This window comes from Rattus norvegicus, chromosome 6 (genome assembly GCF_036323735.1).
Source record: "Rattus norvegicus strain BN/NHsdMcwi chromosome 6, GRCr8, whole genome shotgun sequence".
NCBI lineage: Eukaryota > Metazoa > Chordata > Mammalia > Rodentia > Muridae > Rattus > Rattus norvegicus.
The window spans coordinates 129,508,296-129,526,604 of NC_086024.1; the positions used below are offsets into that span (position 1 = coordinate 129,508,296).

The following is an 18,309-nucleotide window of genomic DNA, read 5'->3' on the forward strand; positions in this document are numbered from 1 at the left end:
GATCTCATTACAGATGGTTGTGAGCCACCATGTGGTTGCTGGGATTTGAACTCAGGACCTCTGAGCCATTTCTCCAGCCCATACATTTGCTTTTAAAAAAGACAAACAACAAACTGAAATAGATATAGGCCAGCAAGATGGCTCAGTAGCTAAAAGCCCTTGTCACACACGCCTGATGACCCGAGCTTGATTCCAGGAACCTACAGTGGAAGGAGAGAACTAACTTCCTCAGGATGTCCTCTGACCTCTCTCTGTATACCCTATGGCATGCGTATGATGCCCCCACACGTGTGCATGCCAACGCACAATAATGAAATAATAATAATAAAAGAAAAACAGAAATCACTCAGCTACCATCATTCATAGCATTCATTTTCTTTAAGAGTCACATATCTTTATTTTATGGGCGTGAGTTCATGTGTGTACTGTGCCATGTACATGCAGTGCCCACAAAGGCCAGAAGAGGGCGCCAGAAGAGGGCACCATCAGATCCCCTGGAATTGGAGTTGAGAACAGTTGTGGGCTGCCATGTGTGTGCCGAGAACTGAACCTGGGTCCTCTGCAAGAGCAGCCAGTGCTCTTAACCGCTGAGCCATCTCTCCAGCCCTTGACTGTGTTTTTAGTTCTTTATATATGTTACTATTTATGTTAAATGTCTTTATGTAGATGTGTCTGTCCCGTGTGTCTGTCTCAGAGGGCAGAAAAAGTACTGGATTCTCCAGAGCTGCAGATAAAGGCCACTGTGAGCCATTGGGTGCTGGACACAGAGCTCAGGTCCACTGAAAGAGTAGGAAGTGGTCATAGCTGCTGAGCCATCCTCCCGCCCCCACCTTATGTGAGCGAGGAACGTCATCCTCTAGCATTTCCCGATACCTATCGAGCTACACTGTCTGGGTGTGTGTATCCATTTATGTCCATGTCATGGCTGCATTGGGGATGCTAAGTCCCTTCCTCCTTAAAGTTTTTTGTTTGTTTGTTTGTTTTGTTTTGTTTTGTTTTCTGTTTGTTTTATCCGCGGTGTTTAGTCACAGGGACAGAATCTGATGCCCGAATGGGAATGGAGCACCTCAGTAGTGCTTCCTTCTGTAATGTCCCCAACCCTATTGTAACAACATACCAGATTTCGCCCAGAGAGAACTTCTAACAAAGCCATTAGGATTTTGCCATCTTGGATATCAACAAACAGGTCCGTAACTTCTAGAGGTGGGTCGCACTGTGGGACAGGAGGAAAAGAAGAAGCCAATTAACGACCTGGGGGATCTCCATGGTTCTTGCTCAAGAGCAAAATGTGCAGGCCAAGGGTCATCCGAGGAGGCAGAAGCCTATCGCCCTGGAAGGGACCTCTGGCCGGCAGGGGTAGCGCAGCCTGGCAGGAGAGCCATACAAGAGATTCGGCAACCAGGGGCTGATTAGCTGACTCTAGTAGCTCACTTGCCATGAGATCTCAGACTCAAAGACTGGATGGCATTCAGGTTTCTGTTGAAAAGAAATGTCATGCCTTTATAGGATTCCAAAGCCTAAAAATATCCTAGGTCTGGGTGATGCCTCAGTTGATAAAGCATCTGCAACACGAGCGTGAGGACCTGGGTTCGATCCCTTGGTGCCCACATAAAAAGCTGGGCATGACGGTACATATTTATTATCCCAATGGAGGGGGGTGTGCAGACCAGAGGGTCCCTGAAGCTTGTTAACCAACCAGCTTTGCCCAATCAGAAAGTCCCAGTTCCAAGAAACTCTGTGTCAAAAAACAAGGTGGGTTGCTATGGAGAAACAACCCTGGAGGCTGACCTCTGTCTGGCATTCACTTGCACCCATATTCTACCCATAGACACACACGACAATAAACCACATGTAAAGTCTGTTAGGCTCACGGGAAAGGATCCAGTGCAAGCCTTCACTTCGGATTTGGAGAAACCGAGGCTCAGAGAGGCTGGATGGCCATCACAGGGCTATTTGGTGAAATCCTGTTTCCTTCATCTGTCCTTCAATGGTTGGAATGAATGTGACAGAGAGAACCATGCATTTGTGAGCTTCTGTAGCCTCGATCCGAATCCTTCCTTCCCTTTGTCCAGGATTACTCATTACATATAAGTACACTGTAGCTGTCTTCAGACACACCAGAAGAGGGCATCAGATCTCATTACAGATGGTTGTGAGCCACCATGTGGTTGCTGGGATTTGAACTCAGGACTTCTGGAAGAGCAGTCAGTGCTCTTAACCGCTGAGCCATCTCTCCGGCCCGACTGGGTGCTTCTTAAACCCCAAGGTCAATGAGAAACAGGATGCAGTGGCCCTGGCTAACTGTGGCAGTGGCAGCTCTCCCCCAGCACACACCCAGTGGTAAGGAAAATCTCAATATAGTGTTAGCTTCAATACCTTCTCCTCTGGGAAAGCCTCCTTCCTTCTCTGGCCCCTTGGTGGGTCTGTGTTCTACTGTTTATTAAGGAAGGTGGCATTTCCTCACCCTTTATATGAGTCCCAGTCCCCTGCCCCTGTTAGTCAAAATACAGGATGAGGCTACTACCTACAGGTGTACGAAAAAGGGCACTGCCCCCACAGTGCCTGGTGAGTTTGAGCCAAATGGCCAGATATTTTCTTTGCAAGCTTTGCAGCCTCGGGCACATTCCAGGCCTGGCAGACTGCTTCCTTTTAAAAGACCCCAACACCCTTGATGAATGGGCTAACAAAATTTCCAGTTACCCGCCTGACAGAGCTAGAGTCTGGCTTGGGATTTAAACCCAAAGGCTAATTTCCATTGGCTGTTTCTGGAAGGCCTCTGCAGCAGCATCAAACACGACCTTGGCTAGAGTCCACAGCTGGATGGCAGGGGGTAAGAACCCACTACAGCCCAAACACTCCCTGGACCAACATTCCCCAGGCTTCAGGAGTCTGCTATGGCTGGAACCCCAGCACACCCCACCTCCCCAAGGGCTTTCTGCATGATTGAACTCCTTCTGTAAATTAAGGGATTTTTCCAGAAGCCAGAGACTCAGTAAATATTCCTGACAGCCTTCAAATTGTAGTTAAGCCCAACTCACCAAGGACTTCCTAGGTTTCTTCGGCTTAAAGGGTGTTTTTTAAAGTCTCGGGGCTAGAAATGGGGCTGTTAATTTCTCTCTGCTAGCAAGAGGGCCGCATCACTCTCAGGTGCTGTCTGATTTATCCTAAGAACGGGTGCTACCTGCTACCTACCCGCCCCCCCCCCCCCCAAGAAAAGGGGACAAGGGCAGGCCCGGCCATGGAGAATGCCTTTGACATGGCAAATACTTGCTCAAAGGGGTTCACACTGGGTGGTTGGTGAGTGTGGAGTTACATGACTCTCTGCTCTTTTTGGTATTTATTTATTTTTACTACAAAAAGAAAGAAAGACCTCCTGCCTCTACCCAGTCTCCTGCTAGGAATTCTCAGCCAGGCTGACCTGCATCAGGCATTAATTTAGGGGCCTCACTAAGCTCAGGTCTGGAGACTGGTTTTCCCTTTTTGTCATCTCCAACCCCCCTACCCCTACCCCCGGTAATGCTTCGATTTATGAGCGATGCATCCGCGGCCAAAATAACCAGCAAAGGTTTTATCATGCACCAAGTGTGAGTCCTCATCACTCTCCATCCAGTCTCCAAGATGCTCTTGGGCGACATGGCAGCACCATGCTATCCATTACAAAGGCTCAGGAAAGATGGGCGCTCTGAACATAGTCAAGGGTTAAAGTGAGCCACTTCAGCCAGCAGCCCTGCATCCCTGCTTTCTGACTTAGGACAATTACATTCCCAGGGCTCCAGCCCCATGTGCAAGGGAGCTCACATTTCTGCTGCTTCCCCTCCCTCCTTTACCTGCTCACCCCTTCTCTCCTCTCCTCCTCAGCTCTGCCTTTTGTCTGGGGCTGCCGTCATCAGCTGCCTGGGAGCTACATGTGCGGGAGCAGAAGCTCGCAGACACAATGTTACTCAAAGTTGCATGGCCAAAGAACATGAGAAATAAAGGGGGAGAGAGTTGGGGCTGGAGAGATGGCTCAGGGGTTAAGAGCACTGGCTGTTCCTCCAGAGGACCTGGGTTCAATGCCCAGCACTCACATGGCAGTTCACACCCGTCTGTAACTCCACACCTGTCTGTAACTCCAGTTTCAAGACTTCCGATGCTCTCACACAGACATGCATGCCGTGGCGGGGTGGGGCGCACCTTATCCTAACTGCAACATTATTACTGTGGGAAGATTCAAGGGAAACCTGCACGGGTATATGGGTATATCCTAGGCTGACTGATGCAGGGCACGGTGCTTCAACAGCAATGTTAAAGTGGCTTTGCTAACCTTGCCTAAGTCAGTTCAAATGGCTATGAATGGCTACTGACAGCCCCAGAGCAGGCAGCTGGATGGACAGTGTCTGAGCTGGAGGAAACTTGCGGTCTTCTGTCCATGGAGACACTGCAATTACTCATGGAATGCCTTCTGCTGCTCACTCATGGATTTCCCTCGCCAGCTAAGCCAGTGATTGCAGAACAGCTGTGTCTGCTCCCCGTGCTCCCCATACTGAGAATGGATAGCTGTGAGTCTTTATGATACCCATAAAGACTCAAAGGCACAGAGCCATTGGGGCACAAAGCCCCTGCCAAATTACTTTGGGGACCAGAGTTCCAACAGCCAGAACCCAGATGTGGTAGTGTGTACCTAATTCCCAGTGCCCTGAAGCTCCTAAGTCGAGATGGGAGGCAGACATAGGCAAATCCACAAAGGCTCATAGGATGGCTAGTCTGGTGTGTAGCAGTGAAGAAGAGACCCTATCTCTCAAGGTGGAAGGGAAGGGTTGACTCCGAGGTCCTCTGAGAGGCTCACTCCTGTATGCCTATGTACATGAACATTTACATACGTGAACATTTACACATATAAACATTTACATACATGAACACTTATATACATGAACAGTTACATGCATGAACACTTACATACATGAGCAGTTACATATATGAACACAGATATATCCACATACATACACAATATACACTACAGAAAGTCACATATACACACAGAGATGTCTCCTCCCTGCCACCATACAGAACCATCCATGTAGGTAAATGTATGACCCACCAGTCCCCAGACCCCCACTTGCCTTTTCGAGGTGTAGGTTTATCCATCGTGTGAAAGTCCTCTTCTGCACGTTTTCCCTCTCCACTGTAAACAAAGAAATGCCATTAGCCAGAGCACAGAAGAAACACGGGCAAAATCCTACCCTCCCTTCCCAGGGAAATTCCATGTAAACAGATGGCAGACTAAACCCCGAAGGGTCCCCAGCATCCCCAGCGTGAGAAGGCAGAACTCTTCTCAGAAGAGGACCACCAGAGGCTTATGTAGCACCATCCCAGTGTTCCAGCCCAAACGTGGGCTTCTAAGCACCTCATGAATTTAGAGTGACTGTGAGTGGCCGATCGCCTGGCTGGCAGTAAGACAAATATGCTCTGGTGGGAAGTACAAAGGTCACACAAGGCAGTGGGTCTCACAGCTGCCTAAGGCAGAGGTACAGGGCCATGGGATGGTGAGATGGTTCTGTGGCTAAAGCCCTGGCCACAACAGCATTAGGATGCCTAGAACCCAGGTAAGGCCGCACATCGTAGAGTGCATCAGTAATCCTGAGTACCTCCAGAGAGGCAGGACAGGCGGGATGGAGCCGATGTCAGGAATTGGGATGGGAGCTTTGAGATGTGCAGGGTATTGGAGAAATAATCTCCCAGTCTTAGGGTCAGCCTTCCGGTTACTTTCCAGCTCCTGTATTCAGGCCTTTCTCCTACTCCCACTTGTGCTCAGCAAGCTGAGAACGAGGGGCCCACTCCCAGGTTGGCAGAGGGAACCTGGGGTCCTGCACATCATGGGCAATACAGTCGTTTCTCTTGGCAGGTGTTTTTGAGTGAGGGTCTTGCTACATTGTCTAGGACGGCTTCCAACCCAGGATCCTCCTGCCTCGGCCTCCACAGCTCTGGGGTTGATTGTATGGATGGGTCTCCATGCCCAGCTTTGTAGCTCTCATCTTTAAAGTCAAGAATGAAAGATTCTGCAGGCTCCTGCTGCCTAGCTGTGGTGAGTGGACAGCCCTAAACCATGGGTCTCTTCTTGCAGAGGACAGCACTCCCCACTGAGCTTCTTAGTAAGAGGAGCCCATTGAACAGGGCACCGACATCTATCAGTTACGTTCTGGGCTGGCTCTGTTCACGCGTTTATAAAAGCTGTAAGCTAGCCAACACCCTTGCTAAGGAGAAACTGTGCTAAATATAAACAGAACAGGATTCAGAAGGCACCCAGGGGCCTTTCCAGTGGAAAAGAAGGAGAGCAGGGACTCCCCTGTGGTCTATCCCACTGAAGATGGCTATCACCCTGGAGATGGGAAGTGTAGGTTCGATTCCAGCTCTCCCAATGATAACCTGTAACTGCAACAGGGACTTGGAAGAAATTCACGGAGCAGGGCCTGGAGAGATGGCTTAGTGTGTAAAATATGTCCTCTGTAAGCAAGAAGACCTGAGTTCAATTCCCCGGTGCCCGTGTCAAAACTAGGTGCAACAGTGTATGTTTGTGATGCTGGCCTGGGGAATCAGGAGAAGGCAGATCCTAGGGGCTCCCAGCGGGCCAGTCTAGAGGACACAGCAAGCCTCAAGTTCAATGACAGACCTTGCTTCGAACAATAGGGTAGACATCAAAAGAGGAAGACAGCTGACCGCCGCTGGCCTCCACATGTGCACAGCTGGGTAGGAACATATCTATACACACACACACACACACACACACACACACACACACACACACACACACACATATACTGGGAGCTAAATCCCCACGCTTCCTTCCCCTCCCTCCTAAGCACTGTGGTCTTAGCTATCCCAGGCCCATCAAAGACTAGATGGTGTTCCTCTGAGGGCTATACCGTCAGAGTCTATATCTTGATGCCACCTCTGTGTCCAGCCACCATGCCTCTCAGGAAACTTCCCTGAGGTGCTGAGCCAAACCACTCCTAAGTTATTCCTAGATTACTAAGTTCTGGGTTTCGTTACAGTGGAAGACCATGCTGTAGTGGCCAACAGACATTTCATTCGTTGTCCTTTAGCAAGGAGAAAACGAGAGCCAATTTGTCTGCTGCCGGAGAAAGAAGGCTTTGCTTTTCCATAATGACTACAGTGCTTTCTTGGCTCCTGGCCACACTGTTAGGCAGATAGTGGCACCTATAAATCAGATTTTAATATCGTGCCTTTTGTGCTGTTTAATTGAAGAGGTAGCAGACAGTAATTATGCTTGTAACTGCTTCCTCCCACCCTGCCTTCGTCTCCTTTCCTAAGGAAGGTCACTGACAAGCAGGCATGAGATTGAAAGATGTAATCCCAGCAGGCTGTGCTTCCTGGAGAGAGATGGGAAATGTTGACTGAAGAGTTAGGACAAGGAGACACTTGCTGAGATGGTTGAGTCCCAGGGACTCCTGGATGCTGGAGTGTCCCATCTCAAGTGCCACCTCTGGACACAGATCTACCATGTTCCCTTTGGTGGCTGAGAGTTTCCCCTGCTCAGTGGACGCTGTGACGACTTTAAGTCTGCCACCATTAGGAGTGACACACCAATGAGCAGCCTTGCACTAGCACCCCAGCACACAGCGCTATGCACAAGCCCGTGGAGGCATTTCTCATCCTTGACAGCTCAGAGAGGGGCTGCTGGGTCTTACTGGTAGGCACATTTAAAATTTTAATAGCCACTTCCAAACTGCCCTCCCCAAAGGCTACCCGAGTTTATACTTTCACCCCTACCTGTCTTTAAACAAGTTTATGGGGGTTGTAAAGTATTTACACACACACACACACACAGAGAGAGAGAGAGAGAGAGAGAGAGAGAGAGAGAGAGAGAGAGAGAGAGAGGATTGCTGGCCTCAGAAAGAGCAAAGTCTAGCTCCTGAAACAGAAAAGCATTTAGTAAGGAGGCTGAGAGGGAACTCACAGCTTAACTGCCCACGGTGGTGCAAATATGGATGTGAGTATCTGTTGGTCTACACCTGCTCTACACATCTACCCATCCACCCATCCACCCAGCAATCCATACCGTCCTCAACTCCTCAGCCAGCCATTCAATGTATTTCCTACCATCGACTATACCATTCCTCCACCTGTCTATCCACCTTCCACCCACCTGCCACACATGGCATCCACTTACCCATTCAACCATCTATGTGCCCATCCATCCATCCATCCATCCATCCATCCATCCATCCGCTCACCCATCCACACTCCCAGCTGATATTTATATAAGGATTACTAGACACTGGAGTGATGCCAGGCTCTGTGGGCAAAACCAGCAATGAAGAATTAAGCATTAACAGAATCTGCGCTCCAAGAATTCACAGACAAGTAGGAAGGAGAAACAAAGCTACCACGAGGTACAAATGAAAGGGATAATGGATTAAAAGTGCCCAGGATGACAGAGATGGGGACAGCTGACTTTGTACTCCGTTCAGTACTCTTCTAGGGTCCTATGGCACAACCAGGACACTGGACTCCTGGCAGCAAAGGTTGCATATTCAAATCCTGATCTGATTCAGAAAATACCCACTAATGCCTCTGGGAAAACCTGAGGGTAAATCATCCTTTACAGGAGGGGTACGGTACAGTGATGGTTAGTTAGCAGGGGATGGTCAGACATGATCCCAAATATCAGACAAGCTCCAAACTGAAAAAGGTAAGTAGAGCTTCTTGTCAGTGCTTTAAGCTGGACACATCATTCAATGCACGGAAGAGTCTTAGGGAAGCTCAGCACAACTGCTTTGTGTCACCTCACAACCTTCAAGCAATGAGGTTCGCACTCTACAGAATGAGGCCAGCCCTGTCCACCCCAGAAGCACGCTATGGGAGTGCATGAGGTCACCCCGAGACCGCGCCGACCCTGACAGCTTCTGTCTCCAGGCCAGGTTCCCCGGCCCCAGGCTCACACGGCACACCCTGAACTCAGAGATTTTTGTCTAGTGTCTCGACAGAGGCTCATTGCCCCGCATGGCTGTCTCAATTTCCAAATGTGCCCCCCCGCCCCTTCTGCAAGCATTCCTACTTCTGGCCTGCCAAGACTCCATAAACTTTATATAGTTTCCATAAATCCAACGGCCCCTTTTTTCCTCTCACGTTGTAAAGGTGTAGGAAACAGTTTCCCTGGTGAGGTCTGGCCAGCTCACAGAGTGGCTGTGAGGCCCCGTGCGGGCAGCAACGAAGTAATAACAACACTGTAAAATTGCCATCCCAGCTCTACCTGGCCAGTGGGGGTACAGGAAAACCAGGCAGGGGTGGTGGTGGTGGTGGAGGGAGAACACCAGGCCCAGGACCCCAAAGATTGGGCAAAGGAGGGGCAGGAGACAGGGGAGGCCCTGCTGTCTAGCTCAAGGCCACAGGCCCCAATTCCCAGGTGCATTTCTGCCTCTGGCTTTAAGGTGGGTCATTTCCCATTTCTTCAGGCCCCTAGGGATAGGCAGTCGTACGAGCTGGAAGCCTCTGAGAAAGGGACACATTCTGGGAGTTAAAACAGATTCCTTCAGATATCAGTGCAGTCCTTACCCTAACCAAGGAAACCCCTCTTGGCCATTGATGGAGATCATTGCAGAAAGCCACAACCAATCAAAATGCAGAGCTGTGGTGCCAGTTCCAATGGTTCATCTCCAAAACACTCCTGCACCTAGGGCTCAGGGGCTCACTGCTGAAGAAGGGGCAGGAAGGTTGTAGGAGCCTGAGGATCCCAGGATCAGGGAGTTTGCTGTTACATTGTGTCTCCTAGGAATGGAGAAGCTACACTCATTGAGTCTCATCTCATGGGGCAGGGGCCGGGGCTGGGGTGGGGAATAAGAGGAACACAGAAGGCCTGAACCCTACACAAAGAATTACAGACACTCAAAGAAAAGCCCAGAAGGGGAGAAATAGTTTTCCTCAGGGAAGAGAACAGCAGTCGGTTGTCCAATGCTAAATGTTCAACCCTGAACACACACGGGAGTAAAATTATATAGACCGAAGGACAGTTGTTTTATGTATTTAGAAACATCTTCCCCCCCACCTACCTCCCTGTGTGTGTGTGGGTGTGTGTGTGTGTGTGTGTAAATATATGTATACAACAATAATTAATGAGAAAAAAGGCTATGAACTTGAAAGAAAGCAAGAAGGGTATATGAGAAGGCTCGGAGGGGGAAGGGAAGGGAAAACGATGTAATTTCATTAATCTCAAAAAATAAAAGAAATAATTAAAACAAAGGGGTTCCTTCAAACTTGTGGTCTACTCCAAATTTTACTTCAAATCTTGTATTTTCTCTGCAATATTTCTGCTCTTCCCAGCCCAGGGGTGAAGTCTGATGGCTTTGGTGCTTACTTTAAAATTTATATGATTGAAATTATACCATCATCACAAAGCTTAAAAAGTACAGAGGAAATTAAAATCTCTTCAAACTTCATCGTGCCCAGAGAAAACATGCATGGAAGCATGCCGTGTGCACACACAGGTGACACAAATCCTCACTCAAATAATTCCCACGTGATCCGTGTGATCAGGCATGACTCAGTTGCTCAAAATACCGCCTATGCTCAGTGACAGATCCCCCAGAATGATGGCCAAGATGTTCGTTTCTGAGCTCCATTCAAAACTTTTTTAAAAGACATCATTTTTTTAAATGCATAGTACACGTGGGTGCTTGTGGAGCTCAGAAGAGGGTACCCTGGAGTCAGAGTTGGCCATGGAGTCACCTGACTTGGGTATTGGAAACCAGTCTGTAAGAGCAGCAGGTACTCATAAAGGCCATTTCTCTAGCCTAAGACCTTTTTTCTTTTTGAGACAGGATTCTTACAGATCCCCAATTGCCCTCGACCTCCTTATGTAGCTCAGGATAACCTTGAACTGAGGAACAGGGCTTTCACTGCTTCACCTGATATCCGTGATGCTAGAGACGGGACCCAGGATTTCATGCATGCTTGGCAGGCAGTCTGTCAACTGAGTTACGTCCCCAAACCCTGTTCGAGACCTTCGGGCTTGTGCTTTGAAGAAGGGACATGGGAATCTGCACCTTACCCGCTCCGTGGTGAGAGACCCTGCATCTTGGGGGGGGGGGAGAGATTTCTTGGTCTTTAGGGGATGCAGAGAATGCTAACAGGTATGCTAGGCTGGTGGAGAAGTCCCGGAAGTTTAGAGCCTGGTAAGTTTTACCACGGCCCCTAAGGTAGTGGTTCTCAACCATCCTAATGCTGCTACCCTTCAATACTGTTCCTCGTGTTGCGGCAACCCCCCAACCACAAAATTATTTTCGTTGCCCCTTCATACCTATAATTTTGCTACTATTACGGATGGTCGTGCAAATATTTTTGGAGATAGAAGTTTGCCGGAGGGGTCATGGCCGGCAGCCCCCTGTGGCTCCTCGGGTCCATAAACTCAGGGTTAATTATCATTTAAGCCAACTCAATGAGAGAAAAGCAGCAGAGAGGGCTTGGAAGCACCGGGCAAGGGTCACTTTCTCATTCTGGGTCACTTTCTCATTCTGCCCTGAGCTCTCCTGATGATGCACTGTCTTTATTGTTTAATTCCCGTGACAGGGAGGAGTCACAGTCCCTGAGAGGTTTCTGGGCTGGAGACGAGGGCACTGGCTATAAAGTCCTTGCTCCACCGTATGTCCTGAGCGGCCTAAATGGAGGTAGCTGAGGGAACTGGATGGAGCTGGCGCAGGACAGAATCCAGAGGGAGGACCTTAGCACCACTTGGAAGATTCGAACCAGTTTTCCCCCTGTCACAGAGGCTGCTACAGAGGACCAGAGACGTGATTGTGGAGCCTGCCCTGTCACTAGTATTGGGGAAATTTTTTGTTAAAGGTAGCTGGTGATGGAGGCCGTGACTCCTGGATGGTAGCATTCTCATCTACAAGTCCACATGTTCTATAAATCTAGCCTGGAACTACCCAGGTCACAGACAAGGACTGGGAGGCCGAGGCAGCTGATGTGCCATGACTACTTTGCCAATTCAATGAGAAAAGCAGCGGAGAGGGCTTAGAATCACCTCACTCACCTCTGCCTCCACACTTCTGGAAGGTCTGGTACACACAAAACCGACAGGGCACCAGCTCCTCACCAAGCTTGGTCCCAGTGCCCCAGCTCTCCCCTCTGACGGTGCCCCTCAGCCATGCCCACGGGGGGAGAGGGGAGCATCCGATAAGGTTTAGAATCCTTCGGGTGTGTCACTATGATCAACCAAGGTGACTACACCTAGGAACACATGGCAATGTCTGGGGGTCATTTTGATTCTCACAACTGAGAGCACACTGCTGGCATCTCTCAGGGCCAAGGGCTGCTCAGTATCCCATGATGCCCAGGACAACCTCCCCAACATACACTTGCTGGGCCCATAATGTCAGCAGTGCTGAAGGAGCAAGCCCTGGATGGGGTAGTGGTCTGAGGGGACATCTCAGATTGACTCCTTTGCAGCACAGATGCATTTCAGTGAGTGTGGAAAGAGACCAAATGACCTTGCATGAAGTCAGATCAGTCCCATGGCCTCTGTTTCCCAGTCAGTGCAATAGGACCATAAAACTTACTTCACGAAGTTGGAAGCATCAAATGCCTTAGCGCTGTGTGTCCTTACAACACCACTGCGGGCTTCACAGGATCCTGGCAATGAAGCCCCTTGTTACGTAAGGAGGGGGAGGGTTGCAAGCAAGCAGGGATAGACCAGTTAGGGCAAAACCTGAATGGGATCCCAGACTCCCAGACCTTAGTAAAAGGCCTGGCACACCATAAGTGTTGCAAACATACAATGTTGCTGCTGTGGGCCACCTTGGACAATTAGAGGCTGTTGTCTATAGTGACAATGTTTCCTTCCTAGGGCTGCTGGGAAATGATACTTCTAGGCATGTCAGGTGCACCAACACATTCAAGTAAATGGACTCGTCAGTACCCCGCCTGGCAGCATCAGGCTAAGACCGGAGCAGTCGTTAGGGTTGGCCTTCCTTCAGCTATCCTCATGAGTCCACAGTCATTTTTATAAACTGAGTTGGCAGCTAGGGGTAGAGTGTTGGAGAGCTTGTGGGAGGGTGATTTGGGAGTCGAGATCTCTGGTCATCTTCAGTGTCTGAAAGGTCAGGGAAGGCAGGGTGATGGGATATGGCTGTGCCTACTAATGCACCTAGCCACAGTTTGCCACAAATCGCTTTATCCAGTGCAGAAAGCTGGCTCAGACAGAGATTTTCCCTGTCAGAGACAATCACCACGTTTTCTCTGATGCTCCCTGGACTAGAAATCTCTTACCTAAATGTACACACAGTCAGTTTTCTGTTTCTGCATTCTTGAATTCAATCACATTTGAAAAATAGATATTTTTTTTAAATCCCATCCACCCTTTTTCGTGTCTCCGCGACAATACAGCAAAACGACTGCAGATATAAACCCCTCGTATAAGGTGCTAAGTTCTAGAAGCCAGCTAGAGATGATCAAAGAACAAAGGATGCATTTATCCTGTGGGAACACTAGACCACCTCACACAAGGGACTTGGGTGTCTAAGTACTTTGATACCCATGGGGCTCCTGGAACCAACTCCCCTAGATACCGATGCACGATTGCATCAGAGACCTGAGATGCTCACACCCTCTTGTCCCCAGGGCTATTCCTGATTCACTCCAAACACAATTTCTTGGCTCCAGTTTGCTTCCCTCTCTTGGGCCCCTTGCCTGGTTTCCTGAGGACCGCAGTTTCGCACAATGCTAGCTCGTGTCCATTGCAGCACGAGAGCATCAGCCCTGATGAGTAGCTCTACCTCCTTTCCTGTTCTCTACTTGCCGGCTCCTCGAGAGCCCATACCAGCTCCAGATGAGACCCGGCCTCGGCCTCGCTCGGTGGTTTCCCTCCTCTTTCCCGTCTTTCAACACCTCCCAGAAACACAACCTCATTACAGGGCCCCATGCTGGTTCACTTGAGAAATAAAACTCAGAAACAAATTAAACGGCAATTTCTTTTTAAACAGGAGAGAGGCCAGGCTTTGGGAATACCAGGCCAACGTCCTTCGGTTCCAACGCTTGGGGACCACTTCCTCCAATGTCTCTGGCAGTATTAAAGCCGGGCCTCTGTGTGGTTACTCGCCAGTCATGATTTTTCGTTTAATTTCCTTTGTTTTTTCCTCCATGAATATTTGCTTTGACCCAAGTCCCTTTTATCGAGACTGGTAATAAAATGTGAAACCCTCCTTGGGACCACAGGCCAAGCAGCACAGAAACACTACAGGCAGGGGTGCAGGCAAGCCCTTACAGGCAAGCTCACATGCCCTCTCTCAGGATGCCCACTACCTTCTATCTTCCGTCCCTCCGGCATGCCGGGGACCGTGTCCACAAGCAACAGAGCAGAGAATAGCCTGCTCCGGCTGGTGCAAACCAGTGGTCTCTGTGTACATGCGCCCTCAGACTCAAATAAAACTGCCAAGCTCATTCTAACTGGGGACTTAGATCCTGTTCTCTCTCAGGTCCCAGAGGCCACCAATTAACATACCATGTCCTGCCCTGCCTCGCCCCTGTTTCTCAGCTGCTCCAAAACACATAACCCAGGGCTCCAAAGAGCTAGTCCCAATTACACACCAAATTAAATTTTAAGCTATATATGTATATAGGACCAGTGCCTGTGACTCAAAAAAAAAAAAAAAAAAAAAAAAAAAAACCCTGCTCCAGTTTTCCCTGAGAGTGATTCTGTCTAAGCTCAACATTAACCCTCAAACCACCTTGATTTATGGCCAGTGCCGCCAGCCAGCCATAAAACTGTAAGCAGACAAACAAGGATTTTACATTCAGCCAGATGGGCAGGCCTGGGCGACAGGCCCAGGACAGGCAGGCTGCCCCAAAGTGTCCAGCTATGACCCAGGAAGACACTTATGGTACGGTACAGTCTTTTATAGACTCGTGTAGGGAGCAGACGCTGGAGGCTACGCTCGACCTTACACAAGAAGATGTGGACCCCACCCATCCTCATAGGCTCTCTTTGCCAGGTTTAAAAAGAGAGACTGGCTGGGAACATCGGCTCACTTTTGTGAGGCCGGCACCCGGGATGCTGAGGCAGGAGGGTCACAGATGGAAGGCCACAGGGTGAGAGAGACCCTTTCTCAAAAGAGTGAATGAAGAGGGGGAGGAAGAAGAGGAGGGGGAGGAGAGAGGGGGAGGAGGGGGAAGAGGAGAGGGAGGAGGAGGGGGAGGAGGGAGAGGGAGGAGGGAGAGGGAGGAGGAGGGGGAGGAGGGAGAGGGAGGAGGGAGAGGGAGGAGGAGGGGGAGGAGGAGGGGGAGGAGGGGGAAGAGGAGAGGGAGGAGGGGGGGAGGAGGGGGAGAGAGAGGGAGGAGGAGGGGGAGGAGGGGGAGGAGGGAGAGGGAGGAGGGAGAGGGAGGAGGGGGGAGGGAAGCATATGGGGTGGAAGGTGCAAGGAAGGAAAGAGGGAAGAGACAGGGAACACTATGGTTTGGTTTTCTTTGTCCACCCAAAACACGTGTGTTGAAAGCTTGGTGTCAGCTGATGATGCCACTGAGGGGAGGCGGGCCCTTTAGAAGGAAGCGGGGCCTGCTTGGCCAGGTTCTTGAGAAGTAATCTAGAACCTCAACCCTCTTCTCTTTCCTTTTGCTTTCTGGCCATCACAGGGTGGGTGGCTTTTCTCTATCATATTATCCTGCTGTGAAATTCTGCCTCCCGATGGGTACAAAGAAAGCATCATGACGGACCCACACCATGGACCTCTGTGGATCCCGGCTTCACTTTTCGGATGATTTTTTTCAGGTATTCTGCCACAGCAACAGGTTCCTCATTCACCTCCCATGAAGACTCATCTTTGGGCCTCTGGCACCATGATCCACCAAAGGACTAAACTTGGTGAAACCACAAACTTAGGCAAAAAAATTTTTTCAAACCAATGTTCCCATAAAAATGAGAAACTTCTAGATTGGTGTTTTCCAAACTATATTCTACAGAGTAGGAAACTCCTCTTAGTAAGTTCAGGACACATGGAGTAGCCCCCTGCCGGTGTGTGTTTATAACCAGTACATTTAAAGTCCTGATAAACCTTGCGAAAAATTATAGGGCAGACGAAATGGCTTAGTGGCAAAGTGCATGCCACACATACATGAGGGCCTGAGTTCAAATCCCCAGCTCCTATGTAAGGCCAGTTACGAGTCTGTAACCCCAGTGCTCCCAAAAGGAGATGAGAGGCAAAGTAGATTTCCTAGAAGTCTACAGGCCTGCTAATCTGCCACAGGCAGCAGGAAACAGGAAAACCCTGCCTCAAACAAGGTACAGAGAAAGCCCAATGCCTGAAGCTGCCCTCTAACTTTCATACATGTGCTATTCACATGTGCTCATTCACACACACATGCATACACATGTGTGTGCTCAAGCACACACACATACATACACATACACACACATAGCCACATGCATGTACACATATGTGTCTCCACACAGTCACATACATGTACACATACACATGTGTGTGCCCAAACATACACCCAAATGTGTACACATACATTCACACTGACACTCAAACACGTACTCACATACACACACATAGCTACATACATGTACACACATGTGTGTCCACAGTCACATGCATGTGCACACACACATACACATAAGCACACACACATACATACACATTCACACAGACACTCAAACACATACACACATGTACACACAGCTACATACATGTACACACATGTGTGTCCACACACAGTCAGTCATATGCATGTGCATACACACACACACACAAACACACACACACACACACACACACACACACACACTTCTGTAACTCCACTCACACCAAGTTCATTTGAGGCCAGATATTTCTATATAAAACACAGCGTCCTTACAGAATCTTGCTTTGGAAATTGGAGAGAGGTTCACTGATTGGGGAGTCGCTTGCACTGGATCCTTAAGAGTGCAAAGTGGATGACTGATAGCCTATGTGGTGACAAAGGCTACTCTGTGAGCTATTCTCCCTTTCCCTGTGGGACACATCCCACTTCCCAGCCTCCTGTACAGGTGGGTGGAGTCACATGGTTGAGTTCTGGCCAACAGGATGGAGTCAGGCAGAAGGCACGCCGTTTCTAGACACCACTACCCCGCCCTACAAGATTGAGAGAGAGCAGACCCACAAAGGGCAGTGAGCTCTGGAACCCTCTGGGAAGAGGAGAGCTATGGTCCCACATGGGGTGAAAAAGGATGTTCATGCTCATCCTTTTTGGTGTGAGGAAGACAGGAGCCATACCTGTGCAACCTCGGATAAGTTCCCCTGTGAGCAGGGTCACCGAGTCTCAGCTGGAAGGATGGCAGTCTAGTCTGTCACCCTCTCTAGGAAGGGTACCGCGCCCAGACTGCTTGAGCCCCTGTTCAGAACGAGTATGTCAGTATGGGATCTTCCAGAAGGGCCTGCATCACCCCAGGGTTAGTGCAGTCCTAGAAGAAAGGCTGTCCTGAGCTGTCAATCAGGAGCAGAGCTCCAAGACCCAAGGGCGAGAATCAGTGTGACCTCTGCGTGCCAGTCACACTTCAAAATGGAGATTAAACACACAACCTGCGTTTACATGAACATACACATGCCCTTGATTTGCATTTTAAAGCCCATCTGTCTTTAATGAGATCCACAAGTCCCTCTCAAATACCAAGGTTCTTGCACAGGCATGAGGGTGACCTGCTGTGCCCGTCCCGCACAGGACTAAGGGTATCCCAGCAGGGTGTTAGGTGCTAAAACTGGGGAAGTGCCAGGCACACTGGGACAAGTTTGTATCTAGGACAGCAGGTCTGGAGGGGGAGGGGAGGGGGCGGTGCAGGCAGCACAGACAAGGATGGTAAGCTGTCTATATTCACTTCAAAGAGAAGAACACAGTTCTTCCCATTTACAGTTTCTGCCCACAAGGAGAGAAGTGTGAACATAAAGACCACAAACTGCAACGGGAAGGGGGGGCAGCTTCACATTCTCCTCCAGCTGGGACGACAAGATTTTACATTAATTAGCACAAGACAGGGCTGCCCCACTAGAGGCGGCCCCGAAACAGAAGCCAAGGTCCACAGGCCATAGCGCCTTCCTTTCTGGAAAGAGGTCTTCTCAGGTTCTGTTCCCTGGGCGGAGGCGCACAGCTCACACCGCTTCTAGGTGGTTCGGGTAACAATCTCAGGGAGAGCCCAAGGAAGACAGGAGCTGGTGCTGGGCCTGGCTCGGTAGCTGCTGTGACTCCCCGGTCCCTCCTCCTCCCCGTCTTCCTCTACTGCTACATATTGATATCTTGAGACAGTCATACTCTATAACCAAAGCCAGCCTTGATTACACTACGTAG

The 18,309-nt window shown here is 49.7% G+C and overlaps 1 protein-coding gene across 7 annotated transcripts in view; it reads right to left on the reverse strand.

Moving 5' to 3' along the window:
• Clmn (calmin) overlaps window positions 1-18,309 on the reverse strand; it is a 101,467-nt gene that overhangs the window by 37,683 nt on the left and 45,475 nt on the right. For all 7 annotated transcript variants that reach the window (XR_005505495.2, XM_063261774.1, XM_008764766.4 and 4 more), the window contains exons 2-3: window positions 5,100-5,161; window positions 1,118-1,213 (exon numbers count right to left, since the gene is read on the reverse strand). Coding sequence is in view for 6 of the 7 variants with exons in the window: in XM_063261774.1 (XP_063117844.1) it covers window positions 1,118-1,213; window positions 5,100-5,161 (158 nt within the window). In the remaining variant the exon portion in view is untranslated. The remainder of the gene's footprint in view (window positions 1-1,117; window positions 1,214-5,099; window positions 5,162-18,309) is intronic.